At 46.4% G+C, this 27,958-nt stretch overlaps 1 protein-coding gene across 2 annotated transcripts; it reads left to right on the top strand.

Moving 5' to 3' along the window:
- The first annotated feature begins 48 nt into the window (after window positions 1-48).
- Window positions 49-27,557, top strand: mtbp (MDM2 binding protein). 2 transcript variants are annotated; one of them, XM_060064497.1, is made up of 23 exons: window positions 49-336; window positions 934-1,014; window positions 1,103-1,176; window positions 1,798-1,949; window positions 2,088-2,146; window positions 4,613-4,757; window positions 7,056-7,170; window positions 9,174-9,281; window positions 14,149-14,243; window positions 14,632-14,698; window positions 15,155-15,272; window positions 15,392-15,571; window positions 15,978-16,079; window positions 17,869-18,015; window positions 18,366-18,459; window positions 18,655-18,819; window positions 19,892-19,987; window positions 21,315-21,611; window positions 22,071-22,237; window positions 23,669-23,781; window positions 24,905-25,018; window positions 26,508-26,573; window positions 26,691-27,557. In XM_060064497.1, the coding sequence occupies exons 1-23, from the start codon at window positions 270-272 to the stop codon at window positions 26,742-26,744; spliced, it is 2,676 nt and encodes an 891-aa protein (XP_059920480.1). In that variant the 5' UTR covers window positions 49-269; the 3' UTR covers window positions 26,745-27,557. The 2 variants fall into 2 exon arrangements, with proteins under 2 accessions (XP_059920480.1, XP_059920481.1); XM_060064498.1 differs by lacking the exon at window positions 49-336 and adding an exon at window positions 508-621.
- The last annotated feature ends 401 nt before the right edge of the window (window positions 27,558-27,958 follow it).

Here is a 27,958-nt window from a genome sequence, read left to right as displayed (position 1 = left end):
AGTACGTACTGCATGTTTCCTCGGGCATAGTTCATATTAAGTAGTTATCATTGCACCCTTTCAAAGCACTACGCTATCTCTGTATTCCAGCATGTAGCCCGCCGTAGTAGAAAGTCGTATGTCTTTTATTTTGAACATCTCGGCCCGGAAGTAGATCGGCTGCCGCTAGTTTAGGCCTTTAAAGTTTAGCGGGAGTTTTGACACTACGAGAAGGCTTTTATCACATTTTAATCGCAATTTTTTAAGCATACATTTTTTAATTATTTAACATGGATAAATACGTGATGCTTTTATCCTTCTGTCCTCGGTTATCGGAATGTCTGGATGATTTTAAACGTAAGCCATAGCTACTAACCTGCTCTTGACAATGTCCTTAACCGTACATGCTATCACGTTATCTCGAGCTTCGAAACTTCAGTCGATAGAAGTAATATGTCTGTCAATATCATGATGTAATCAATGCAGTAGACGCACTACGATTGTTGTGAGTAGTTCAATCTATTACGGCATAGTGGTTGTTCCTCAATGTTTACTCGCCCAGCTATACCAATGAACTGTTACGTTACAGTGGAACTGGGTCACCGTACTGGTACATGGTCGCCAGTAATGGTAGATATTGCTGTAGGTTATGTTTTGCTACTCAGAATATGTGAAATATCACATTATTTGTTTGATGGTGTTTTGTGGTCTATGAGCGACTGTTATGTAGTGTGATTACTTCGTGCTGACATGCTATTTTTGGTCGTATATTACACTGCTATTGTTATGATCCACGGCATACACTAGTTTGCACAATTAGTATTTCTGTTTCACTTACTAATATATTTGTTTTCATTATTTATGTTTTCTTTCACTTATAACATGTTTGCATGATTGTGCATCAAACAAATACAACTACTGCATTGATTATACCTGCCCTGCCATTTATCCCAGCTTTAGAGAAAGTGAAGCAAATATATGATGGTCTAAGGGGCATCTCCTGTGACGAATCTCCGAGGGTCTCCGCGTTCCCAGGTAGGATTCTGCTTATCTGTCCAGTTTTCGTTTTACTGTCAAACCCATTGTGTGAATATTTTCAAATCCCCTCTGTCATTTCCTCTAGCTTGTTCGCTTAGTGGCTACCCATCAGGGCAGAGGTGGTTCTTTGCCATCGAGGCTGTCCATGGATTTGGTCAGGTAACTACAAAATGATATACAATATTTGAGTCCCACATTCCACCAGCAGGCAGTTATACCCCTGAACATTTGGAGAAACCTTTGAAGTCTGTGTGTGGTTATAAATGCTTAATTAATAGTTTTCAAGGCAGTAGGAAAGTCAGACGACTGGTTATTCCTCTCCCAACTGAAATGTCCTGGTTTAGATTCCTGACATCTCACAACCTTTTGGCTTTGCTTCTTTATGCCTCAATATAAATGACTATATAAAGGCTATTGCCCGCTAAAGTCGTTCATAGGTTATTCTCTGATGTTGCCATGGCAACATGCGATTGCTGTACGACAATATGCATGCACTAGTATGTTGACGATATACACATAATGACTAGCCTTTATCACATACACAACATGTATTCAAAATTATAACACAACAATGTGACCCATTTAAGAAGAGCTTGAAACATCCGTCCCTCCTTGGAGCGGACAATCATTTTAAGTGGTATTATAAGTGCCACATTGTGCAAGACTCAGTGGATGTCGCGACCAAATTCAGGAACTAATAACATTGTTATTTTCCATGAATTGCCTTGAGTCGAGTGTGTAGGTTCACAATGCCATTCTGTGCACATGTGTTTGTGCTAGTATTGCAGTTCAGAGTGGGAAGAGGGGAGAGCAAGCCAACCGAAGGGGGACAGGGAAGAGGAGAGCCCAAGCGCCTGGCAGCTGTGTCACAGCTCTCTGCAGGACCAGGGAAGAGAAGGGGAGACACAGGATGAGCAGTCTGCACTGGCAGAGTAAGTTCTTCTTTCATTTTGTGCATGGTTGTGTCGCATGGGCATGTGTGTGTGTGTGCTAATGTGTGTGATCACATGGTGTATTTGATCACAGTCTGTTCTCCTGATGTTTGAGTTTCAGTTTTGATGTCCTGACAGGTTGTTTGAGGAGGCAGCAGAAGGACTACATCTCTTGTCAGACAAACTACCACCACCAGGTATGTAGAAAAAAAAAAAGTAAGGTCTTCAACCTTATCGTCTTCTCTGCTGTACTTTACTTTGCCTGAGCCATATGGTGCGGTTTTATGCAAACAGCATTCGCAAAACAATTCAATATCATTCTCTCTGGGGTACTCTTGGGGACTTGGTTATGTAGGCTCTCATAAGCTGTTTAAAATAGCCGCAACGTTTATGATTAGTTGACTTTTAGAGCCTCCTGGTGGAGCTGATCAGCAATTACAAGGGGAAGAGAACATGAACATATTTCATATTTATAATGTAAAAACTCTGAGTGCATCAAGCAGTGAACAGAGACCAGTTAGCTGGTCTCTAACATTTTTGCATATAGTGACTTATTTTCTACTACTTAAAAGAGTTTGGTGAAACAAACACTGCTTATGCAATGTCCAAAAGAGAACTCCATTAAAAACCTCCGAGGATTGATTTTGGACAGGTGTGTTAGACGTGCGTTTCCACCACCATCCCTGAAATATTGAGAAGGTGCTGATTGATCGTGGGGCCAAACGCCTTGCAGTACCCCTGGAGAGTTGAACCTCAATCTGCTGTTCTATTAGAAGTCACACATGGTTGAACACAATGTCATTCCTTAAAAAAAATCCCCTCTAATGGGATGGGCAGAAGAAAGTGACACTGTGTCCCCTGACTTGTCCAGTAGTAGTTTCAGAAGATTTACTGACAATAACATCATGGCACAATAGTGCACGTGATGTGTGTGAGCATAATCAACCAATATGTTTGTTTTTAGTAATTGGATTTTCAGTCCTCCTCTACGTGTGGGGCCTAAAAAAAAAAAAAGTTTGGTTCCTGTTGGTTGTCAGTTGAGGTCATGGGTAGGTAGGGGATTTTTTTTATTTTTTTATTTTATTTTTTCCAGCGGCAGCGAATGATAGGTAGGTTGTTTTCATTTAAAAACGAGAAAATTCGCTCATCCTTGTACAGAATGAAGAGGTGCTGTACCAAAACGTAATTATAGTTTGCATCAAAAAAATCTTTATTTTTTTTATTATTTTTTTTTTATAAAGCTCATAAAATAATTTGGGTCGCACATAAATTGACAGGGTCGGTCGGAAACCGGAACCAAACAAATTTTTTTTTTAGGCCTGGGTAGTGGAGAAGCATAGGTGTAGTGTTTCTGCTGGTTTAAGTGACAACATAGGTAAAGCGTTTTTTATTTAAACCCATCAGCTTGAGATATGAATAGAAGATCTATGAAAACATCCCTAATGCGGACATTAACGCACCATCACAGTGCTGACACAGTACTTTCACTTAAGTTTTGGGGTGACCGAACAACAGGAATTACAACAGTTTTGAACTCTTCCATGCAGTGTTTGGGACTCCGGGCCAATCTTTCAGCCATTAGCCTTAAAAGCCGCCTCTCGTAATCCCTTTAGGAATGGTGTTCTCTTCAAATGCTAAAGCCACACTCGACTGGGCACTGGGACGGAATTGAGGCTCGGCCATTTATACTTTTTAGATAAGCTTTAGAAATGTTATTTAGTTTAAGATAGAACATTGTTTTTTGTTTATATTCCAGCACACACTTTCATCGTTGTCTGACTCAAGGGAGGAGTTTGTCATTGCTTTAATTCCCAAGTTTGTTTTGGTACAATAACTATCCATATGGAGGTGGTTTAACAGACAGTTGGAGTGTATTTTGTGTTGAGGTGCATTTGATGCTCAGATCAAGTCAAAATGTTGCATAATTAGTTTTTTTCAAGGATGACAGAAACGACTAATTGCTATGTTGCTTGCCAGCCATTGTGAATAAATAACTTGTTCTAGTGGTATATTATCAGCAATGGCAGACTTGCTGACTGCTATAGGTTAGCATTCAGGAACTAGTGCACATTAAACACACTTGGCTTATCGTGTTATTGTTATCAACAACACAGCCTGCCAGAATGACCTTCCTGCCATCCTTCATGACCTCGTTATGCAGATAAGGAGATTGGTTTATACACTACAAATTGTCTTAAAAATACATTAATATAAAAACTGCACTGTGAATTTCTACTGTAGATCAATATGCCCATCAACAACTGAATCCATCAATGGAGCTATTCTCTATAAATTGTTTTATTAGCCCCCCCACCACCACCCCCTAGTTGGGAAAATCTCAGACGACAGACGCTAGAAAAGGATATAGGCAAGGCAACTTTATTTATATGGCTCTTTTCATACATGAGGCAGACTCATATGTGCTTCACATTGAAACATTGTCAAATGATAAAATAAAATGGATAACTAAAGGAAACAAAGGCAAAGTTAAATAGAAAGTGCAATGTGGTTAAGATTTAGCGGAAATCTAAAGCAAACATAAACTAAAACAATATCCAATATAGCTAGAACCATAGCTATATCTCCACCCATTAGAGGCTGCTGATGGTGACGGGTACAGGGTGCAGGTCTAAAGGTGTGCTGCGTGTTGTCTTTGTGGCCAGGTAAAGCCCTGGTGGACGTGCTGGTGCTCTGCGGGTCTCCACCTCCGACCTCCCTGAGGGACCTGCTGCCTCTGATGGGTGCCCTCAAACACATGGAGTGCTGGCACTCCGCCAAGATCACCCTGGTGACCCCGCATGCCGCAGGGTGAGCGAACATGCAGCACTCCGCACGGACGTAGTGATTAACTGGCTGTGGGCCACGTTTACTGTATGGGTGTGATTTTAAGATTTACATTCGCTCTGTGCCAAAGTTGTTTGCATGAGTTCCTGAACTTTCTGAAGAGGAGTTGATCAACAATTGTCCAAGCTGTCATGTGTACTGGCTGTGGTCTTCTATTTTTCCTGGAAACAGGAACATTTTCTCTCCCGGCAACTGAAGCAAACTATATCCCGGGAACTGCATTTATTTTTTTGGTTTAACTTCAGCTGCCGTCAAAATGCATTGGTTATATTTCTAGTAACACTTAATGCCAGAAGGAAATATGTTCATAAACCTATGGGTTCCCAACCTGCCCCTCAGCTTCAGTGTATTATTCGGGGATATTAATTATCAGTAAGGCCATTAAACTGTATTTATGTCAATCCACATTAGTATACACAAAATGTTCACTTTTGTATGCAGCTTGATCTTAACTTTCGCTGCAAGGATAATGAAATGCAAAGTTCATTGCATGTGATCCGTCTCTGTTAAAGCAAGTAATTTTGGCATTTTGAACGTCATTCCTATAAGCTGAGACGGATTCAATGTTCTGTTGGGGAAGACTGCTGGTGTGAGCCTTATGTAAAAGCCAAGCAGCGTGAGATATATATAGTAATAAAGTCAATCATCACCCAAAGTCAACAGACCAATTTCTTTAACTTTACTTCAGCATTGCAAACAGCTGCCGATACAGGGGATTGAATATGGCTCATAATGATACTAAATTCACAGCATAATCACCCAAAATATGCTAGGGCCGATTCTAAATAAAACAGGAAGGCGTCCAGTCATAAATCAAATGGATTCGACCCTGAGAAAAAAAAGAAAAAAGTGCATGTCAATGCATGTGCAGACTGCAAATCAACTTGTTACACTTTTTAAGAACAGAACAGGCATACTGCTCTCTTGCATTATGACAAAATATTAGACAAATAGTCATAGGCTTATAACAACTGACACTGCTTAATAGAAATCTTGGTTGACTTATTTAGTTCATTTTTTTTTTTTAAGTTGGCTTTCTAGCAATTAACTCGAGGGACTTTGTACTCAAAAGATGGTCCCTGTACAGAAATGCTCCATGCCTGAGCTGACGTAGCCGGAATAGTGGCAGGAGCGTCTTAACGGCTGCTTGATTGTGGAAAGTAACTGGAGACTTGCATATTTTACAGATATAGGCCTATTCTAATATGATCTAAAAGTAAACAAAAATAAAACAATTATTTCCCGGGAAATGGGAAGTAGTTTGGAATGGGTAATGCCTTGAATCACGTCTCCAGGGGTTCCACCCCCTTTGTCTATAGGTTAACCCTTCTCTCAGGTTGTCACTGAAGAGAATACGAGTGAAACAGTGGAGAGCTTTACTAACCCAGTAGATCATCCTCCCTCGGCTGGCTGTGGATGGAGGTCATCTCCAGATTTTGGTCTTCCTGTAGTTCATCGGAGTACGATGATTTAAGGGGAACGACATGGAATAGAATAATAATGTACCTGAAGAAACCAGCATCGACTGCTCTCCCCGATGCATCACCTTCTCATCTTCAAACCTTGAAACTATCCCTGGCAATGGCCCAGAATGGAAGAAGCTTGTATGGGCCGGCTTTTTCCCAGAACCCTCCTGCTTCTAGGGAACGTTCATTTGAAGCACAGTATCTGGCCTTTCCTTCACAGAGACGTTTTTGTTATGCCTCCTAAGATCCGATATCTTGTTTCATTCTGTTTTTATATGCATATTTACCATTCCTGGAAGCATATCAGAAGTGGTCATGAGTACAACGAGCACATGCTCCGTCTTTAGGGAACGGTATGTTTTCCCCAAAACGGTACGAGCAGTGCCATCTGTTCAGCAAAAAGGCCCGTTATGGGTTTTTTGGTTTTGTTTGTGCTTTAGGAAATGTTTGACTTCAGTCCATCAGTCTGGCTTGAGTCAGGCTAATTAACACGTGTAAATGATTTGGAAATATTGGAAAGGTAGTTACTTTTTTCAGCTTCCTCTGCATTTTTATTATTGTCTGATCAAAAATGGATAACCATTTATCCACAAATTCCCCAACCAGCCCTTCCTTTCAAGCCTGAATAGTTCCAATAGTATCCACGCTGAGTGTGAACTTTGCCTTCGTTCCCTATAGCATGCCTCTCAAGCAACCGATCCAAGTCCCTTAACACAATGATAACGTTTGGATCCTAGCCTGTGGGATCCCTTCATGAATACAACTGAAAACCCAGACCGTATTATCATGTGTGCAGGTGGCAGACGGTGGCTTCCTCTCTGAGTGCCACTGTGGTGGGGCCTGCTGAGATGGACAGCTGCATAGACCACAAGGAGCAGTGGAGAGGAGCTCTGCTGATCAGGGAGAAAAAGGTAAGCTGTTTGTGGTATTTGCGGGGCCACAGGCGAAAGGCTTGGCTATGGTCGGACGTCGACGCAACGCAAATGACCACGCAGGCGCTTCGACGCAGTTGTGAACCTGTTTTGGTTCTGCGTCGGGTTTTAGTGAGCGTTTTAGTGCTGCGTCGCCTCGACCCAAGGTTAACATTTTTGGGAGGTGCAGGTCAGGCCCTTGCGTTGGATGCAAGGAGGGTCCACAAGGAGAGAGGAACCCTGCATAAAATAACCTTTCTGTGCCCCCTTGTGGCCACCCGTGGTAGTGTGCCTCCCCCCTCTGCTGCTAGGACATGTAGAGGATGATTAGCATTATGGATTTAGTCTTATGTAAAGAAGTTTGACCTGAATAGAGGGGTCTGATTGAAAATGAATACAAAATATAAAGGTCATGCTAAGTGGAATGAATGCGATGCGTGATAAACTGCTCTGCCCTATCAGCGCCACCTCTCACCTGACCTTAAACGCCCCTCTGGACTAAGATAGTTTGAGGAGGGAAGAAAGCAACCAAACATCTTAAAAATTATTCATTAGAATAAATAATGTGTGTGTGTCTTGGTGTGAGGAACAAAACCTTGCATGTTGTGTCAATGAAAATAAAAAGTTTTCAACAGTGACACAATATTCAACATATTCCAAGACATTCAATGCACTCAGACTCCTTCCTGTCTCGGCCTGATACGGGTTCACCCTGTATTGCCTCCGCTCTAGTAACTCTGGCACCATCCAGCTCCCTCAATGAACCCAGGCAACTGGAGAAGAGCGGCTAAGGGACTTTCCACTTCCCTAAACTCTGTCGACAGGAGTCTACCTGCTTGAGCAGAAAAACTCCCACAGCTTTTCAGGATTGCGTCCATCTCTGCCCGCACTCCGAGAGACAGCCATTTCCTTGTCTAGTTGCCAAAGTTTTCGCGCAATCGCTTCCCTCGTACTGGGGTTGAGCCGGGGATGCTGAGGCAGGCAGACAGACTCCTAGCGTCCCTGCCGGGGTGACCTTTTCACCAGGCGTGCTTTTAAGAAGAGGCAGCCGCACGGGCAGCCTGCCAGTCAATCAGTTCGGGCGTCACCGCGGGAGAGCGCTGCCAAACCAAGAAGAAGAATTCCCCCAACTCCGGATGCAAAGGAGCCGACCGGGATTAAAGCTCTCTCGCGCTTCACTGAGGCGGTCCCCTATATAATAAGAGACGGCGACGGCTGCAGGTGTGTGTGTGTGTGTGTGTGTGTGTGTGTGTGTGTGTGTGTGGGGGCGAGTTACTGAGCGTGCAGGGTGGTTCAGTCGCTCAGTCAGCACCGTCGGTGTGGGGAGGAAGCAGGCTCTGTGTTTGAGGCCGTTCAAATCAGAGTGTCTTTCTGGGTTTCCTCTGGCAGCTCCGGTTCCTCCCCCCGCACCTCAAAGTGTTCAAGATTCCGCTTCCCCGCCCATTACCGAGGCAGGGCGCCCACAACTGGGGTTGGTCCCCGGGCGTGACCCTGTGTGGCAATCCACTGTTCCTGTAGCCAGTTAGGATGGGTTAGATGCAGAGAATACGTTTTCTCAATATATTAATTGATTCATTAAGTTGATCTTCTATCGTGTGTCGTCTCTCTCTCTCTCTCTGTCTCTCCCTGTCTCTCTCTCTTTGTCCCTCTCTCTCTCCCGTCTCTCTCCCTGTCTCTCTGTCCCTCTCTCTTTCTCTCTCCCTGTCTCTCTTTGTCTGTCTCTCTCCACCTGTCTCTCCCTCTCTCTCTCTCTCTCTCTGTCTCTGTCTCTGTCTCTGTCTCTGTCTCTGTCTCTGTCTCTGTCTCTCTCTGTCTTTGTCTTTCTCTCTCTCCCTGTCTCTCTCTCTCTCTGTCTTTGTCTTTCTCTGTCCTCTCTCTCTGTCTTTCTCTGTCCCTCTCTCTCTGTCCCTCTTTCTCTCTCTGTCCCTCTTTCTCTCTCTCTCTCTCTCTCTCTCTCTATGTCCCTGTCTCTCTCTCTGTCTCTCTCTCCACCTGTCTCTCAGTGTGCCTCAGAGCTGAGGTTCGGGGGCTTCTCCCTCCGTACTGCAGAGGGTGACGGTCCGACCAGGTGCTCCTCCTCCGGCCCTGCTGCCCAGCACCTGCAACCCGAGGTGAGTCTGAACGAGTCCGTCCGGCCCCCACGCCTTGAGGGACTCCACCTGGTGCGCACGCACGCGCACACTGTGCTATTTTTTGTGTACTTAATGTGATCTCTTGGTTGGTTTTATTGTAGCCAAAAGGTTTTTCACTGGGATTGGTTTGTTGGCAATTCCCGTTTTCCATTTTCATACTCCTTTACTTTTGTTGTGATAAACACCAATCTCGTTAAAAAAAGACAACACTTGGCAGTTCCTATTAGAAAATAAAGCATTTGACAATTTTTCTCAATACCCTGAAGACATTCCCTTCCGGATTTTGACACACACACACACACACACGTGCGTGTGTTATCCACATAACACGTAAACGATTGTTCTAATAATGAGTATGTACACTGTAGCCGTCTGGGAGAAAAAGTCAATGAGTGACAGGCTTGTAATCGAGCACAACTTGTCGTAGCGCTCTGACGTAGCAGCCAGTTCCTGCTGTTTACATACCAAAGGTTTAAAGGTGTATTATACCACCAGGTGTGACTGTGATTAGCCGTTTTGAAAATCTTTTCGGACATCGATTTCTAGTCACCGCAAAGGGACTCCTCAGTGGAATTGTAATTGGCTTACAATCCTCAACAACAGAATTCTAATGATAATGACATGATTAACAATATGTAGTGTTCATCATAAACGTGTCTGTATGCATTATATGTAACTATCGCCTGTTTCCAAGTATTTGTTTACCATGATGATAACTTGAGTACTATGTGACCGCAGGTGGGTTATTCATGCGATAAGGTGTTGTATGACAGTGTGTGTGTGTGTGTGTGTGTGTGTTGAAGCAAAAGGTATTTCATTAGATCTGCAACCCGCCAGATGGCTTTGTTCTGGCACCCAATGATGGGTACATACTCTGACAGTCTTCTCAACCACCTTCAATTGAATACCTTTTCCCTCATGGAGGAGCTGTTTATGTCATTTGTACCCTTAGACAGAAAGACATAAACACCCACACACGGAGACAGATACACACACACTCACAGCCTCATAACAGGGATGATTTGCTGCGTGTGCAAATTGGAACACTTTGACAGTTCTGTATGTATCTTCTGTATTTCTTTTCCCCGCCCTGTATACCCTAAATTCGCTGTTTAGGGCTGGAGTCTTCTCAAGGGATGACACGGGAGAAATATCCTATTTAAATGCATGGTTAGCTGTTTTAAATGCATTGCTTTCATTTTGTGCTAAATGGTTATGGAAGATTGGGCTCACTCAAGGGGTTGATACCAAAACCAAACGTAAAGATGATGTATTCTATTCATCTATCTATTTCTTCGGCCAGCGATCAATGGGGGAAGACCGCCACAGAGGCATGGGAGTGAGACGCAGTAGGTAGGCTGAGAGTGGGCAGGTCATGGGAGTGAGACACAATAGGTAGGCCCGGATTTGCCAGGCCTTTGGAGTGAGATACAGTAGGTATGCTGGGAGTGGGCCGATCCGTTCACAGTCGGGTCTGTTTTGTCATGTCTGCATTCAGGTCGTGTCCTTGAGAGGAAAACACAAAAGCTGTGATCTAAAAAACTAATTATATTCTGCCGTCTGGCATTAGGGAAGTCTCTTTTTGACTCTTCTTACTCTCTATGTACCGCACCACAATTCTTCAGATTTACAAAGAAACCAAGTATATGTTCTGTATGAAACCAAAGGGATTAGCTTAAAGGGTGGGGATCCGGTAGAGTCTACATTGATGTTTCATTATCATGCTTATTATTATAATGAGGTATTCACAACAGAGTATCTGTGGATACCTAGTTGTCATTTATTTGCATGCTGAAGAATTTTGCCTCTCGGACCTACAATGGCTGTCTATGTTCCCAAAGTGACGTACCCATGCTCTATGGACACGCCCCACTCAGAGTTAAAATACATTTATAAAAATGGCAATTTTATAAGGAAATCTAAATTGTTCAATATTCAATCAATTAAAACTACTGTTGAGAAGTGGTTCAGTGACTGGAAACTTCTTAGGGACATAGAGGCCCCCCCCCCTTAAAAAACGTCAATGTTTTGGGTTGATATTTAAAAAAATGTACTTTGAATAAATGCTAAGCTATATGCCCAGACTCGTTAGCAAGTCTGAGTCCGAAGGAGGCAGGAACTGGAAACTGTCCATGCACATAGAGGACATATCCCTGAAACATGTGATGAAAGTTTTGTGTTTATCTCCTTCCAATGACGTCACAGTATCAATTAGACTAATTGCTCTTTTTTTGTTATGCCTTAAGCGTAATGCCCCACTGCGGCTGCAGATGGCCCAGAATCACTGTGTGTGTGTGTGTGTGTGTGTGTGTGTGTGTGTGTGTGTGTGTGTGTGTGTGTGTGTGTGTGTGTGTGTGTGTGTGTGTGTGTGTGTGTGTGTGTGTGTGTGTGTGTGTGTGTGATAAAAAATACCCATTGCTGAAAATCAAAGACCCCCCCCCTCCTGTCGGAGGCATAATTGCGTCTAGGAGTAAAGACGTGCCCCTGTGAATGTCTTCAAAAGGGCGGTTGCTGGGGTCGGCGATGCGTGGGCAGTGAATACCTCCCGTCACGGCTCGCAGTCAAGAGTGTTTTTTTTTTATTATTGAAGCTTTTCCTCTTCTGACAGTAAATAAAAACATCCAACACAGACAGACCATATGAATCCAGTCTGCTTAACCACCAAGGCAGAAACCATGGTCTTTTCATGATGGTAAATGGGCTGCATTTATATAGCGCTTTACAATATTGCCTGACATTCACCTCTTCATGCATAAATTCCTCGGAGGTGCGACTCAGATGGCGGCGTCAACCACGAAAGGTGACAGCCGGCTCGTCGGGAGGGGTGAGGTGCCTTGCTCAGGGACACCTCAACACTCGGCTAGGAGGAGCCGGGGATCGAACTAGCAATCTTGCGTTTACCCGCCAAAATGCTCTACCTCCTGAACTACTGCCGTCCATGATTTGCAACTTTCTTGTCCGTTTAGCTGTGGTAATGTGGTAATCAGGTTAGAGAAACGGTTGGGATTTGGGGTTTTATTATTAAATTGATAGGATTGTTTAGCCTGTGCATCGCCACCTCTTCTCCGGTCTGTTGAAGTCGAGCCCTATAACTAGTGAGTGCTTTGGCTGTTGGTGAATTGCAAAAGCACAGTTGTTCCCGCTCCCCGCCCCTATGACCCTGATCTCATTGAAACCCTGCTGCCGATCGGCCAGGGATCAGCCGTCCCTTTTTATCATGGACCAAACGAGACAAAGATCTCCTTCCATCATCGTGAGTGACAAGCTCTGAGAGTAGCCCCATGTTTTATTGATCCAAGCCTAAAAAACAATGTGAACAATAAATAATTGATTGACAGCAGAGCGCTTTTAGAATGCGTTGCCGTTTGCATGCCTTTGTTTCCACACCAGGCTTTATAAATGATTATTGTGCATCGACAAGGCATGCGTTTATTACTTTTTTTATTCAAGGGACATTATGGGTGCTTTTGTCAGTGCCATTTTTCTGGCTTTCTCCGAGACCTCGGTAGGTTGTAAAGTTTCGTACAAGATGTCCTCACACAGGGTAACTCTAGTACCTTTTGTAGCTTAGAACAACGCCAGAGAAAAACAAGTCGCGGTGGATTTTTTTATCATATTGTAATGTCCAGGTTGTGTGTTTAACTAGTTGGAATTTAAGGTCATTTGTGGCGCAACATATTTTTTATTTTTGCTCTCCTGAGCCCTCTCTTATTTCATAACCACTCCCTACATGACAAGAAAAGCTACAGGATTCAATTAGTGTGGACGCGGCGCGGGAGAACGCGTGTGTGACTTGGAGACACAGCCAGGCGCACACGGGCTCTGATGCAATCTAGCAACAGTGACGGGGATTGAATGGTCATTCCAGTATCGTCCTGCGTTTCCCCCATCAAAGTAAATTGGCAGCGAGTTTGGCTCCGCTTCAACAGCTCCCAATCTTCTGGGCTTGTCTTGAGGGCCTGCGAGATTGATCTCTATCTAATTTTCTCTGGGTTGCTATTCATCTTTTTATATATTTATTTATTACCCCGCCTCGCCGTCTCCCTTTCTGTTTTTTTCTGTCTACAAAGTTTGTTGGATATATGGAGAGAACTCACACCCTGCACATTGTTAGTGATGATGCACGCACACAGGCCCTCACATAGCAGGCTCGTGGTGCTTGAACAAAGCTGATATTGTACTCTGAGGACGGGGGGATGCGTGTCAAGGTTGATGGCTGTCCTGCGTGTTAAATTCATGCTCATCACATCCACTCTAGCAAACTTACCTCTGGACTAGTAAGTAAATTACATGCTGTTATTAATTGGAAACGTTGAAAAAAAAAAAAAAAAAAAAAAAGGGTAAGGTGGCACACTCTGTTAAAATAGGCCCAAAGCAAATGATACCACAGTAAGTGTCCATAGAGTATATGTCTTGGCAGCTCTCCTCTTGGGTGTTTATTGTGAAAGACAATCGTGCATTTATCAAACAGTGACTCCGATATTTGACCTTTCAGGCTAGAGGGGGATCTAGGACACAAGCACTGTACTTATATGTAATCACACAGGTGGCATGGTCCTTTAAAGCTTTGTGTATCGCCCAAGTTCAACTTGAGGTAATAATTATCTGATTTGATTAATTGTTTCCTAACGAGACCTGATCCATTGAAAGATATTTACATGATGAATCGTATTTGTGTGAAAAGATGCATGCATACAGTAAAACAGAATCCCAAAAACTAGAACAAACAAGCCACGATGATTAGTATAATGTGGAAATGATTAGATGTATTTGTTGGCTGCTTGCATGCATGCATCCCCCTCACCGACCCCCTTTATTATAATGCAGTGTTGTTCTTCATCCCTAGGTCTTCCATTACTACAGGAATGTCTTGGACCTGATGCAGATGGTCTCCCTGAAAGAACTACCTGACTTTCTGTTGTCCAACACAGAGTTCCAGCTGTATCCTGAAGCCGTATATGTGTCTGTGTGTGTGGCGGTGTGTGTGGCGGTGTGTGTGGCGGTGTGTGTGGCGGTTTGGTGGGGCAGCCAGTTTTCTGTATGCAAAATAAATTTGGGAAGATCCACGCTTTTATTGTGGTACATGTACATTTAATTTGGTCCCTCTTACAGTCCCTTTCACCCCCTTTTTGTGAGGCCATAAATCATAAGGCACAGGCTTTTTTGCGAAAATCTTCTGTGAACATCTCGTTTATAATAATAGTATTAACAATTTACATACAATTGTTTTTCGGCCTCATAATAACAATTTATAATAATGGTCCCAGAATGTCCATGGTTGAGGCAGACCTTTTCAAACGGTGTATAGTTCCTTCATTCACAAGCACAGTCGCATGTCTGGGAAGTCCAAGAAGTGCAAGCTTCTGTTGGATCAGCTGTCGTCGCTACGTGGAGAGGTAACCGCTCCCTCTCTGGTCGCTGCTGCTACGGGACTCGTGATGTGTACCTAGCCTTTCTTTGCTTAAAGGGGTTGATATCATGACACCAGGTGTGAGTGTGTTTAGCCGTTACAAGCAGTTTGAAACTCTGCCTTTTCCTGTGTTTCAGTGACATCCCAAGTGGGCGTGTCCACCTAGATGTATGATGGCTAGATGAGCAGCATTTGCTTCAGTCCACTGGTTAGACTGATCTATCCTGCATGCATTTAGGTGGACTCGTGATGTCACTAAAGCACAAGTAAAGGCATGTTCTCAAACAGCCTGTAATGGCTCACACTCACCCCCGGTTGGATAAAATCCACCCTTTTGTTTTTTTCAGATTGTTCATTGCGCCTCCTTGACATTGCATTTAATCTCCTACACCTTTACATAAAATAAACATTCCATATATCTTGCACAACCCATCCCCAACAGGTGGGAGCATTGTTTTGCCTGTCCTGTGTGGTCACCCCCATGGCCCAGCCAGTAGCCAGCCAGCTGAGCTCCCAGCGATGGAGGGACACCCTGGCCAAGAGGCCCAGCTCTCTGCCTGGTAACGCAATCTCTCCCATGGACACACTGCAGAACGCACCCAAGGGACTCCCAGGGCAGGCAGGCAGGCTGGACACTAACTTCCCCACCTCTGGGGTCCTGCTTTGCTCCGGGGTGTAGTGCCTGAGGTGGAGGTCAAAGGCGAGGGCGCCCACTACTTCCTGTTGGTCCAGGGCTCGGAGGAAGGTGGAGGCGGAGCCTGCAGAGCCCGGATGCTCCACTCGGCCAATCAGATCAATGGAGCTGCTGCCGTGGCGACCGTAAATGGGCTCTTGAGAGAAAAGTCTCTGCTCTCATCAGGTATTTAGTGCGCGTGTACTTGTGCACGTGGGCTTTACTCCTTTTCTTGCCCGTGCTGTTCCACTTGAAAGCCTTGACATTTCTGTTGTTGACATTTTTGCAAACCAGAGAGGAAAAATTTTAATCTCGTGAAAAAGCACTGGAATGCACTCATGTATGGCAATCTTTTATGGAAATGCATCGGCCTGAAATCCTGGTCAAATCTAGAGTGTGTGTGTGTGTGTGTGTGTGTGCGTGCGTGTGCGTGTGTGTGTGTGTGGCTATTTTTCACTCTAACCTTTCCCGTCTCTTTCCCGTCTCCCCCCCCCTCTCCTCCCCCCTCTCCCTCCCCCCTCTCCTTCTCCCTCTCCCTCCCCCCTCTCCCTCCCCCCTCTCCTTCTCCCTCTCCCTCCCCCGGCGCGAGCAGGAAAGACAGAAGGACGCCTCCTGGACTCTCTGCCCTGCTTCCGCCGAGACGACGTGCGGCGGGCGAGCCGGGCCCAGACGCTGGTTCTTAAGGAATGCCTGAGTGAGTCCTTTATCCTCCAGACACCCAATTAGTCTCTGTACATGTTGAATGGCAGAACCTGTGGGGCGCGCTGCTAAACCCATGTCGATGTGAGACGAGGAACCTAGGTCGCCCCCATTGAGTCCATAGCGGCGTTATTGATTTGTAGACTGCCAGTGACCTTGGGCATTTCCACTACAGATGTAGCAGAAGGAGACAGTGTTTTAAAGCCCAGCTGTGGGGGATTGTGTTGCGTTGATGTTTTTCTGGATTTGTCCGACGCAACTTCACAACATCGTCAACTGATGCCCCGCCCTTGGAGCCGGCTGATTGGCAGGTTTCTATTTCTTCCTGCTTGTTAAAAGCCAACGGCGAGTGCGACGGCAGAGTCCTTGAAATCCTCCACAGAATGTCAAAACTGACTCACTTACCCTCACCTGTTCTGTACGCTGTAGCTGTTGGCTCTAGCCTCCTTTCACATACCCGATATGAAATATTACTCCCCGTTGGAGTAACATTGGCCCTGCAGAGCCAATGGGGGGGAATGGCACAGAATATCATCAGGAGTCATCCGTCGGATCTTCAGCCTATCGTTCTCCTTCAGGAAACGCACTCAATGTTCATCTTATTACGTTTTCAATCAACGCACGTTTGTTTGTTTTTATTTTTCCTGTTTGAAACGCGGTCGTTCCTAACAGCCAGAATGCCGGCGAAGAAAGGAATACGATCGGATGAATGCGTGTTTTCCGAAATGGACAACAACATTTTTTGCTTTCAATAGTAACTGGCAGCTGCACATATCTCAATCTTCATCCCCACCCCGAGCTACACAGCTACCTAAGCCTGGGACATATTGGAGGTTTGCTTTATGGCCGCGGCGGCTTGTTTAGATTGGATTCAGATGATCTGCGCCGCTTGTTAAAGACGTCGCCTGAGGAGAAAGACGGGTAGAGGGGATCCAACTTGAGGCACTCAGCCCCTTACACCAGAGAGGGGGAGGGGGGAGGAGGGGGGAGGGAGGAGGGAGGAGGGAGAGGGAGGAGGTGGGAGGAGGGAGGGGGCACTCAGTCTCTCCCCGACACTGTCTCTGGAACGTCCTGCGGGCACATCATTATTTCAGCAGGCCCCCATTGTGTCCTCCAAGTGTTCAAAAGACCCTGGCTGGAAGTCTGGTGCAGACAAGCCAAACAAATGCAGGGGCTCATCAAAGCGGCGGGTGGGTTCCGGGGGGAGTGACGATCTTCCACCGCTGGGGTTGGAGGCAGCGTCTTTTTGTGCTTGGAGAACGTCCCAACAGTGTAGCGATATTAATTGTGGTTGAAATGCCAGCCCACACTTCACGACACATTCGCCAACACTTTGGGTTATTGGAAGGAATTATCCCATCAGGCAAAGCGTCTTTCATCGCCTTTTTATACTCTAGGATTGGGACAATTAATCTGTACCAGAAGCAGCCAAATACAATCAAAAAATAATAAACACCATTTAACTTTGTACTCCTATTTATGGCTTTGTTTAGTATAGAACAGTTAACAACATATATATATTTTTTAGAAATATTTATTTTCATAATAAATGTATGGATTTCCTTACCATGGGCCATGTAATATAATATCGACACTGTGCAGAACGTCCTATATTTTATTGGATCTAGAATCTTTCATCCTGTGGGAGACTCTTCAAACTCGTTACAACAGCGTGTAATTGCAACCCAGCAGTTTTGGAGACCCTTGCTCTAGCAAGCCGGGCGAAGCGATTGACTTCTAATTAAGTTGAGATATGACCTTTTTATATTTAAAATTTCTTTCAGAGAGGCGAGTGGATGCCCACTCGACGGCCACGATACCGGTCAGCCTCATAAAGACCCTGCAGACCCGGGCCGCAGAGCAGCACCTGAGAGTAACCACTGACCCCTTCCCCCCGGAGGACCAACAGGGCAGCGTCGCCACGGCTCCAGGTAGGCTATCTGGACCGGGAACTCGGCCCTAACCCTAAACCTAATCCTAGATTAAAAACACATCAGTTTGCATGAAAGGCACAATGTCCTCACAACCGTCTCGGCCTGTTTGCATCTAGGGAGAGTTAATGAGAGATCCAAAGTACAGGTACAGATTTTCACCTCGTTCAGGGTTTTCTCCGTCTCCGAGAACGGCTGGAAACATAACCTAGCTTCTGATGACGTTGCGAATGGGGTCTGGATGTTTTCACGGGCATGCCGTCGGGTGGCTGTGCGGCTAGTTACCGAGACGCATCAAATTCGCACCTCACGACTTCCTGTTCCCAACACGTCTCACTCCGCTCGCGCAGGGACCCGTCGAGGAGCCGGCCAGCCGTCGGAGTGGCCCGAGAGGAGCGTGCTCCGCAACGTGGAGAACCTCCGGAGAAGGCGCCAGAGGAACCGGTACGCGCCGCTCCAACAATCACGGAGAAATCGGCTGATTACTGGATGATTTCAAGTCAGGGGGGGGGGGGGCGCAAAGTTGATCCACCGTGAACGCACTTCTGTGCTGCGTGTGTAAAGATGGAGAAAGGGTGTGTCGAAGCCACCAGGCCATTAAGATGTGTCTTTTTCTTTTGTCTTTGTCTACCCCCTCAGCTTTGGTCCGTCGTCGGCGCCGGGCTCCAGCGACAGTCTGCTGGGGCCGAAGGACGCGAGCCCGCGCGTCTCCGCGGCGCTGTTGGACGCCAAAGAGCTGCTGAAGCACTTCAGCGCAGACGGCACGCCCGCCGGGGAGCTTCAGCCTCTGGTGGTCTGCAGGGGGTGGGTCTATGTACACGGAAGGAGGTCGGCCTCCCGTTTATAACGTCCCTATCTGGGGGCGCCCCCTGGGCTCACCGGGTACAGCGCGTACCATATAGGGCCAGTCCTGAACGCAACCACCCTGGGTTTAGATCCTGCCCGTGGTCATTTGCTGCATGTCCTCCCCTCTATCTCCCGTACCTTCCTTTCTATCTCAGTATATTATCAGGCACGCCAAAACAACAAATCCATATTTGCAGCACGTACCTCATTGGTCGCATCGTGTGCGACTTGGAGTTGATGTGCTTCCATAGTCATCAACTACTAAGTTAATCGCAGAGCTTCGGTTTCTCGATGGCAAACGCCGGCCGTCGACTCGCCACTTTCACTCATAAATGATCCTCATAAACGTAACTTCAGCCGTTGGATCGGATGTATGGACGGGTGCGTACACAATGGTGACTGTGAGTCGAGTGTTCACGGCTCAGGGGCTACAGGCGGTTCTGATGAGACGTTGTAATGGGTTTTCTGTTGTTCTGCAACCTTAATGCGATGAGCCTTAAAAGAGGTTGATTGCGCACGGGGGGATTTTCCTTGAAAGGCTTGAGATAAGATTGCCTGAAAGGAAAACACTCATTCTGGATGTAAGGGACTAATGCAGACAGCAACTTCTGGAAGGGGTCCAGTATTGAGTCAGAACGCAGGAGCCATAGTCAAGACAGTGTACGTCCTCTAAAAGGGTTTGTGTTTGCCAGTGACAGGCAATTCTATTCTAACATGGAAAGTATGCCTACAGAGTAATTAAATGTGGTCATTTATCTTTCGCTAGACACCCAAAAAAATTGTCTGCATTAGCCCCAACATTGGCTCAATATACGATGCAGGTAAAAAAAATCCCAAAGTCTTCCTTTGAACAATATTTTAAACTATTAAGTTTTTCTCTCTCTCCGTTGCCTCCGTCTTTCCTCCAACGCGACCATACCCATCTTCTCAACGGTCATTTCTGTCTCCCCAATTTTGTGGATCGCCCTCTCTCTGTGTGGATTCCTCTTTCAACTCTCCCTCTCTCGTGCCTCTGCTCTTCCCCTGGCAGGAGCAACGTGTTCCAGATGTCTCCGGACCTGTCTCCCGGGCGGGCCAGCCAGTTGCCCTTCAGCGAGGCGTCGGCCTCCAACTACCACGGGATAGAGTAAGCTCCCTCCATGTCCGTCATGGACGCTCGCCCGCCTAGTCCCGCCCTGCGACAGTGGGTCAGCTGGCGCCACATGATTGATGTCCTATCCTGTCGCTGCCTGTCGACCTATAGAAGCACAAATTTGTCAGAGAAAATAATTATGGGCCTTTGATTGGCAACATATACCGAATACTAATTTCCCAATCGACGTGCGAGAGATGGTTCCCATGTCTCTGTCTCACTCACTCACTCACTCACTCACTCACTCCCTCCTTTCTCCAATTCATGGGGACAGAGCATTGATTCACTTTGAGGCGGATTGAATATTGGGCCTTGAACACACGCCACAGTCACAGGCGTGTTTTATTTCTTTACCGCCGGCACTGCGTAGCGTTCCAATGGGGGATGGATAAACGCATCACAGAGCCAGCGACGGGGCTCTGGGCCGGACGCAGCACATGGTTACCCCCTGACCACAGAGTAGTGCAGCTTTCCTTCGGCCCGATATACAAACGCAACTAAAAAAAAGAAGTAGGTTCTGCATCATCAAGGGCGACAGCAGCTCAGGAGGTAGAACTGGGTTGGCTGGTAACCGTGAGGTCGCTAGTTCGATCCCCGGCTCCTCCTCCTCGGAGTGTCACGGTGTCCCTGAGCGAGGCACCTCGCCCTAACGGCTCCCGGCTGTCGCCTTGCATGGCTGACGCCGCCGTCGCTGTGTGAATGTTTGCATGAATGGAAAGCGCTTTGGGCGGCCACTGGTGACCAAAAAAGCGCTGTATAAATGCATAAATGTATAAATCTAGCATTTACCCACTGCTGGAAATGAAAGAGGGAATCTGTGTGCAAGTGGGCCAGTCCGATTCACCCCTTGGTGGTGAATTGGCGACTTGTGAGGGTTTTGAAGTTGGACAAGTCTGCAGCAGACACCGTCGGCCAGGGCCGTAGTCGGGTTGGTTGTCGGGGCTGAACGATTAATCGGATTCAAACCGACCGTAAATAAAGGCTGCGATTTTGTGGGTGATTTGTTACTTTTACTGACTGGAGATCAGTCCGATTTTATTTTTCTTTCCCAAGTCAATAGTTGAATAGAGGTCCATTCATCTCAGCACATAGGCCTGGCCCAAAGGAAAGAGCCGTTTTATACGTTGACTGCTGCGAACGTCGTGTTGGTCATACAATGATTCATCGCTTGATAGTGAACACAGAACATAAGGAACTTTAAAAAGAAAAATCGCTTACTAAATCGCCATCGTCATATTGCTCGAAATATTCGCAATTCGTTAATTGCCCCGGATGGTTGAGCCCTACACGGTTCCTGAGTGGCGTTCTTGTGTCCCGTCAGGTTCTGCCTGGACCAGCAGCAGCTCAGCGCCCTGGACCGCGACCTGGGCTTCGTGCGCCTCCAGTCGCGCCTCGTCCGCTTCGAGACGCAGACCACCTGCTCCAAGGAGCCCCTCCCCTTCGCCCTGAGCCCCGCCCCCCTCGGCCCCGCCCCCTCCCCCGCCGTGGCCTCCGAGCCGGGCAGCGTGCCGGACGGGGAGGCGCTGCTGCAGCTGCAGAACGCCCACGTGGTGCGCCTGAAGTGCCGGTCCCGGGAGGCAGACGCCGCCGCCGCGCTGGGGGGGCCGCCGCGCAAGAGGTGTGTGTGTGTGTGTGTGTGTGTGTGTGTGTGTGTGTGTGTGTGTGTGTGTGTGTGTGTGTGTGTGTGTGTGTGTGTGTGTGTGTGTGTGTGTGTGTCATAAATATTAGTATCATAAATGTGTTATGAGGTATGTGTGTCTCTGTCTTGTGTGTGTGTGTTCTGTACATATTGGTATCATAAACTTTTTATGAAGTATGTGTGTGTCTTGTGAGTGTGTGTGTGTGTGTTTGTTCCATAAATATTTGTATCATAAACGTGTCATGAAGTATGTGTGTGTCTGTCTTGTGTGTGTGTGTGTGTGTGTGTGTGTGTGTGTGTGTGTGTGTGTGTGTGTGTGTGTGTGTGTGTGTGTGTGTGTGTGTGTGTGTGTGTGTGTGTGGGGATGAAGACTTTGTCTGGCAGATCAAGACTTTTCCTATGTGTTGTCGCGGTGCTAATCGCCTCCGCTCCCCCCAGGCTGGTGAAGTCGGAGAGCAGTGACTCTCTGTGCTCCCAGAGCAGCGGCAGCAGTGGGACACGCCCCTCGGTGAGGTCACTGAGGCAGCAGCCAATCAGGTCCCAGTCGACCTCTGCCTCCACTCTACCCAGCTCTCTGGCCCCTCCCCCCAGTCGTCCATCTTCAGGTAGAGAGAAAAATCTGGGATTTCATTTTTTTTATTTCAACATTTTATTAAAGAAAATGAGGCAGTATGTTGTACATACATGCTGCAGGTTTAGCACTTCTCTCCTGTTTGCTGATATTTCTTATAACTTCCATTTCATTTTAAGATTTATTTTTAATGCGTGACTTGACTTTATACAAATTAATACTTTTTTGATGTGACTTGATGTAACTACAGTTCAATGCTCAAATGCTGAAAGATATCCCTCTGCATTCAAATATTTCATAGCAGAGTAATCATAAAAGGGATTCAAACGGGCTCTGACCATGAAAATAAGATATGAATGCTGGAGATCCAAACTTTTTCGTTCAGAATTGAGTGCGTACGACAGAATTTTCTAACTTTTTCTACGAACCGTTAATACATTTGGTTGTTACTGGTCGAGGGGCTGTGGACAAAGCGTTCCACCTTTGACCCCTCACCAAACCACGCTCCAGAAGAAGACCTTGCTGGCTTCCATCAGTGTTGACAAATTATTACCAAGCCTCCTTTTTCATTATAAATGTGAAAAAGCGGCCGTCTACAGCTAGCAGACTTTACACCCGCAATGCACTGTAGATGTGGCTCTTATCCGTGCATATAGTCCCTCTTAACAGAGGCGTCATCGTACACTAACACAGGTGACTCCCATTCAAGTCATCAAGGGCTGCCCTCCAAATCGCATACATTTAAATTTTTGTACTTTTAATACGTATTGCAGCTACTAATGTATTACAGCTCTTACAAAGTACGCACTGTTGCACACACAGTACGCGTACAATTGGGAGACACTACCGGTGCTTTCACCGATTAGCACACGTGTTGTCGTAGGCTCAGGTGATGTGACGTATCTTCTGCTTTAGCAAAGGATTGTGGGGAAGAATCGCCAACAAAGCATGCTGGCTTGAATACTGCGAAACGCGACCGAATGTAGTACAACAGAGTACGAGTAGGGAAGGCCATTTATAGCTGGCCTTCTTTGCACTTCAGAAGCCGACAGAGATTTGGGGGTTTATTTAAACCTAAGAAGATGTCTCTGTTAGATTAAAATCCCCCTCGCTGAGACCTTGCCTAAAGGGCCACAAAGAAAGTAGTTTTCACCCACCAAAGAGCTCAGAAGAAGACGCTAATAGAAATACCACATCAATATTTATGATGATTAACATATTATTTTATTCGCCATGCACTATTCGAATTAAGTTGTGGCTTGTACTCACACTCACATTATTATATCCGATATATCGTTTAGTCCTCTACTGCCGCGGTTACAAACAAAAGTTTCCAAAGTACCCGTCTCATCCAACCAACCACGTATCCCGCATGGAACCTATGGAAGACGAGACTGCCCATGCTGACTGACCATCGCTCACACCCCATCGGCTGCCCCTCCCTCCCGTCTCCGTCCCCCCTCAGGCCAGCCTCCCGCGGCGCCGGCGGACACTACCGGACCCGACCACCAGGGGCCGCTCCAGGTCCACAGCCAGGAGCAGCAGGCCAAGGAGTCCCGCTCCCAGAAGCACCACAGGGTAGGGGGGGAGGGGGGGAGGGAGGGAGGGAGGCGTGGGGGGAGGATATCTGTATGAACAACGTGTGTGTCTTATGGAGTTTTAACGCTGGAGAACCGTGTTTTAATTTGCTTCTCAAGAAATGTTTGATGGTTCCCTTGAGTTTTCCTCACAAGTCCCACATTGTCATAGGGATGCCTTTTCATTCTGCTTCCAAATCTGCTCTCTTGTCAAGCTGGTGATCAGGATATAAAGCACATTTCAGGTCCTGCTCCTCTTCAAATAGACACACATTAAACACTGATGCTCGGTGGCACTGTAACACTCACTCCGGCACACCGAGGCATAATGAAGTGCATTTCTTATAGGATTCGATGTTCTGCGGACTGAATAAATTGCATCAGGACCGCGTCCCCTCAAGCTAAACAGAACAGGATTTGCGAGCGTGAGACAAAAGGCCGGCCCACATCAGTGACTTGTGAACGATGGCGCACAGCTGCCAAGATGACACGCACACACACACACACACACACACACACACACACACACACACACACACACACACACACACACACACACACACACACACACACACACACACACACACACACACACACACACACACACTAGCTCCTCATGCGGTTCCACAATCTGAAGGCAGACGTGGAAGACCTTGGGTTCTGCTGATTATTGTGCAAACACACTTATCACCCAGACATGAGTTCAGAAAAGAGCAACAAAAAAACGAATTATGCGGCGCTATGAGATTATTTTGGACGCAGATAAAAAGGAATCTGTGACCCTTTTTGGTCGAGAGAAATTGCAGTGTTTTGAGTCTGCAGGTTTCAGTGACGCATTGAAATGTTATTTTTTCTTTCTAAAAACACTATCCCTTTTATGTTTTTCGATAATGACCCCTGTTGGAGTCTAGCACTCACACCAAGCAGAGAACGCGGTCGGCCCTGCAATACATACAAGTGATTGCACTTGACCCCCCCACTCGCCAGTGATAGTCGCGATAAGGCTGGGGTTACACTGTGCCCAACACGACGTCAAGCTCTTGTGTCAACACATCGACGTGTAAACCTGAGTTACACGGCCTGTTTGATGTGGCGTGTGTTTGTTGTCGTCCTGTGCGTCCCAGATGCTGAAGGAGGTCGTGGCTAAAACGCTCGAGGCCCACGGTGTCACCGCCAAGCACCCCTGCTTCAGCGCCTGCAGCAAGAGACTGTTTGAGATCTCCAAGTTCTACCTCAAGGTTTGCACACTCACTTCCCGCCGGCACTCTCCCTCTCTCGCTCGGCTTCCCGTCTTGAGTTAAGGCTCAGTCGTGGTTCCACGTCAACCCGACGCAATGACCACACAGACGCTTTGACGTCGGTTTTAGTGAGCAGACCAATCACAGCCCTTTTTTTGCTGCGTCGCCTCGACCCAAGGTTACACATTTGGGGAGGTGCACGTCAAGACCTGGCGGTGGACGTAAGTAGAGTCCGCAGCCAAGGACATAATGGATCCATAAACCACCTTGCGTTGCGTCAACGTGGGACCATAACCAAGCCTTTAAACTGAGCCCGTTTATGCCGGGGGTGGACAGGTAAATGGACAAAACACTGTGCGGTGAATACAACATATTCAGGTTGGGCAATAAAGCCATCATCGCTTCTTGGGCAACTAACTGAAGGTCGTGTATATCCACGGTTAGAGTAAACTAACCTTTAAGTAAAGTTAGTTAATTGAATGCCCCTTGAAGGCTGTTGGATGGATGCTCAGAAAGACAAAGAGTTTGAAGTACAAGGGTTAAAGTAAAGGCAAAGCTTCAGGTGAAACACAGGTGGTTATATGAGATTAGATGGATACTTTCTCCATCCCTGAGGGGGAAACTGCAGCAGCATGTCGGTACAACCTCTGCTGCAATTAGCCAAAACTAATAATACCAATACTCTTTGGCTGGGATGCAATGATGAGGCATCAGACAATCAAGTCATTTTAGCCTGAATACATAGGTAAGAAACACCAGTGCAGGCTGCTAGTACCATGGACAGTATCAGAACGATAACCCGTTGTAATGGATGTGGTAGGCTATACCACGGGATGCATCTGCAGACCACTGCCACATAAATAAAGGTAAGATGCAATATTGATTGCTTAAGATTTGCTGGTGCTGTGGCGAGGTCTTTTGTGTTTTTTCGGCTGTTGGTCGGCTGTTTTTTACTTGCAATTGATAGTCGCTGGAGTCAGTCTCTTGTTGACACAAATTGACTTTTGGCCATTCTTGCTTTGCTTGAATTCTGGAATAAGTGTGTGGGGGGGGGGGGGGGGGGGGGGGTGCATGAGTCTAAAGCTTTTTTTAAAAGTTTTCTTCATAGAACGTGCCAGCCAGATTTTGTATTAATTTTATTTCTCAGTAATTGACTACATGGGTATGCTGTCTTTCAGAACTTTTATTAACGGCACTAAAGAGAGAAAAAAGAGTGCATCCTCATTGTACCCAGCACTTCTGAAAATGCCCTTCCCAATGCGTCTCTGTCCCCAGCACATTTCAAACCAAACTGACACCCATGGCAAGCCATCCTTCAAGCTTAGAGTGTACACTTCAAACGTGCGTTGGAAACAACAAGGCTACCGGTGTTCAATCCAGAATAGTTCAAATGAAACTGGTACTACATCCAGAATAGTTAGAATCAAATGACAAGGTAAGACAATAGTCCAAAGCTCTGCGTCTGATACAAGTGCTTCTCTGCTCCAAGGATCTGAAGACGTCTCGGGGTCTGCACGACGAGATGAAGAAGGCGGCCAAGAGCAACGCCAAACAGGTAGGCCCTCCGTCCCTCCCGGGCCTGGTCCCGGTAGCTCTGTCACTGAACCGTCCCTATGCAGCGCTCTAACCGCGAACCCTCTGGTCTGAACCACCCCCCCCCCCCCCCCTGTAGGTTATCGACTGGGAGCTGGAGAAGACCTCAAAGAAGCAGAAAGCGGGGAAATAGAGAACATTTCGTACGACTAGCCTTCGGAGGTCATCAAAGACGGGGCTCCATCCGTCCCCGTGGCAACGGGACGCTCCAAGCGCCCCTCCAAGCGCTTCGCGTCGGAGGAAATGCGGCGTTGCGTCGACAACGTACCCACTTGTGTCGTTAGGGACGTTTGCTGTTTTTCGTTCTCAGTAAGAGAGGCCGACAACAAGGCCCTCATGCAATACTTCTGTTGAGTAATTCTCCAGACCCCTTTGATCACGTCCACGGCCAGCTTCTCCTTTCATTAAGTCTGGTCAGCCAGCCAGGGTCTGGCTTCTTCTACCTTAAACTCGGAAACTTCTACCACTGTATTTCCGAGTCTTCCGCACAGTAGTGTTTTTGTGTTACTTTGAAGGGAATGGCAGTCGGACCAAACACGACCACACAGCACAGACTCATGTTGTGGTACGGTAACTCATGGCACCAGCAGGGAGCCATTGGGAGTAATTGCCTCATTTTCTTAAGTTCTCCTTTTAAAGTTGTCTTGCGTTTTGTCTTGCCTGTTTTAATCAATGCAAACCTTAATTGTGTGCTATTTATTTTACTCCGGAGACTATAACATTATTATCAATGTCCATTATTTGTTTTCCCTTTGTGTTTTTCCGCCAGGGTTTATGTTAGTTTTGTGTTGTTTTTATGCCCCGTCTTTATTTTCGCTTTTTAAACGCATTTTATCAATTATTTGTGATGTTATTTCCGCTGGTTTTATCCGCTCTAAATGTTATATCCTAACAGATGTGTCATATTTATCCCTCCTCAAGGCGACAATAAAATGTTTTTTTTAAATGTTGTCTTCATCAACAAAACAATTTTTGTTTTCATTCTCATTCTTCGTTTCTGCCATCAGTTTATCTGCGTTGTTCGTGCTATCTCTCCATACCCTGATGCATATTGTGGCTCCAAGCTGTTTGAACCAGGTGACCTCAGCCCTCACCAGCGATACATTCGTACAGCATGGGACTGATTGCGGAGAGTTGTTCCCCATGAATGAAACAAATAATGTTCCTCAGATGGACGTTTTCCATCCCCCTCTGAAAGACCTTATAAGATAACTGGGATCCTCTCTTTTAAATCCATCTGTTAACATTTATGTTCATAACCGCATTACCATAGCACTGATTGTGTTAGACTGTGAAGCCTTTCACCAGTCTTACCATAAAGATAATATAAAGTCCCTGATTAAACCC

Source organism: Gadus macrocephalus, chromosome 11 (assembly GCF_031168955.1).
Source record: "Gadus macrocephalus chromosome 11, ASM3116895v1".
Lineage (NCBI taxonomy): Eukaryota > Metazoa > Chordata > Actinopteri > Gadiformes > Gadidae > Gadus > Gadus macrocephalus.
This window is presented reverse-complemented; position numbering and strand designations above follow the sequence as displayed.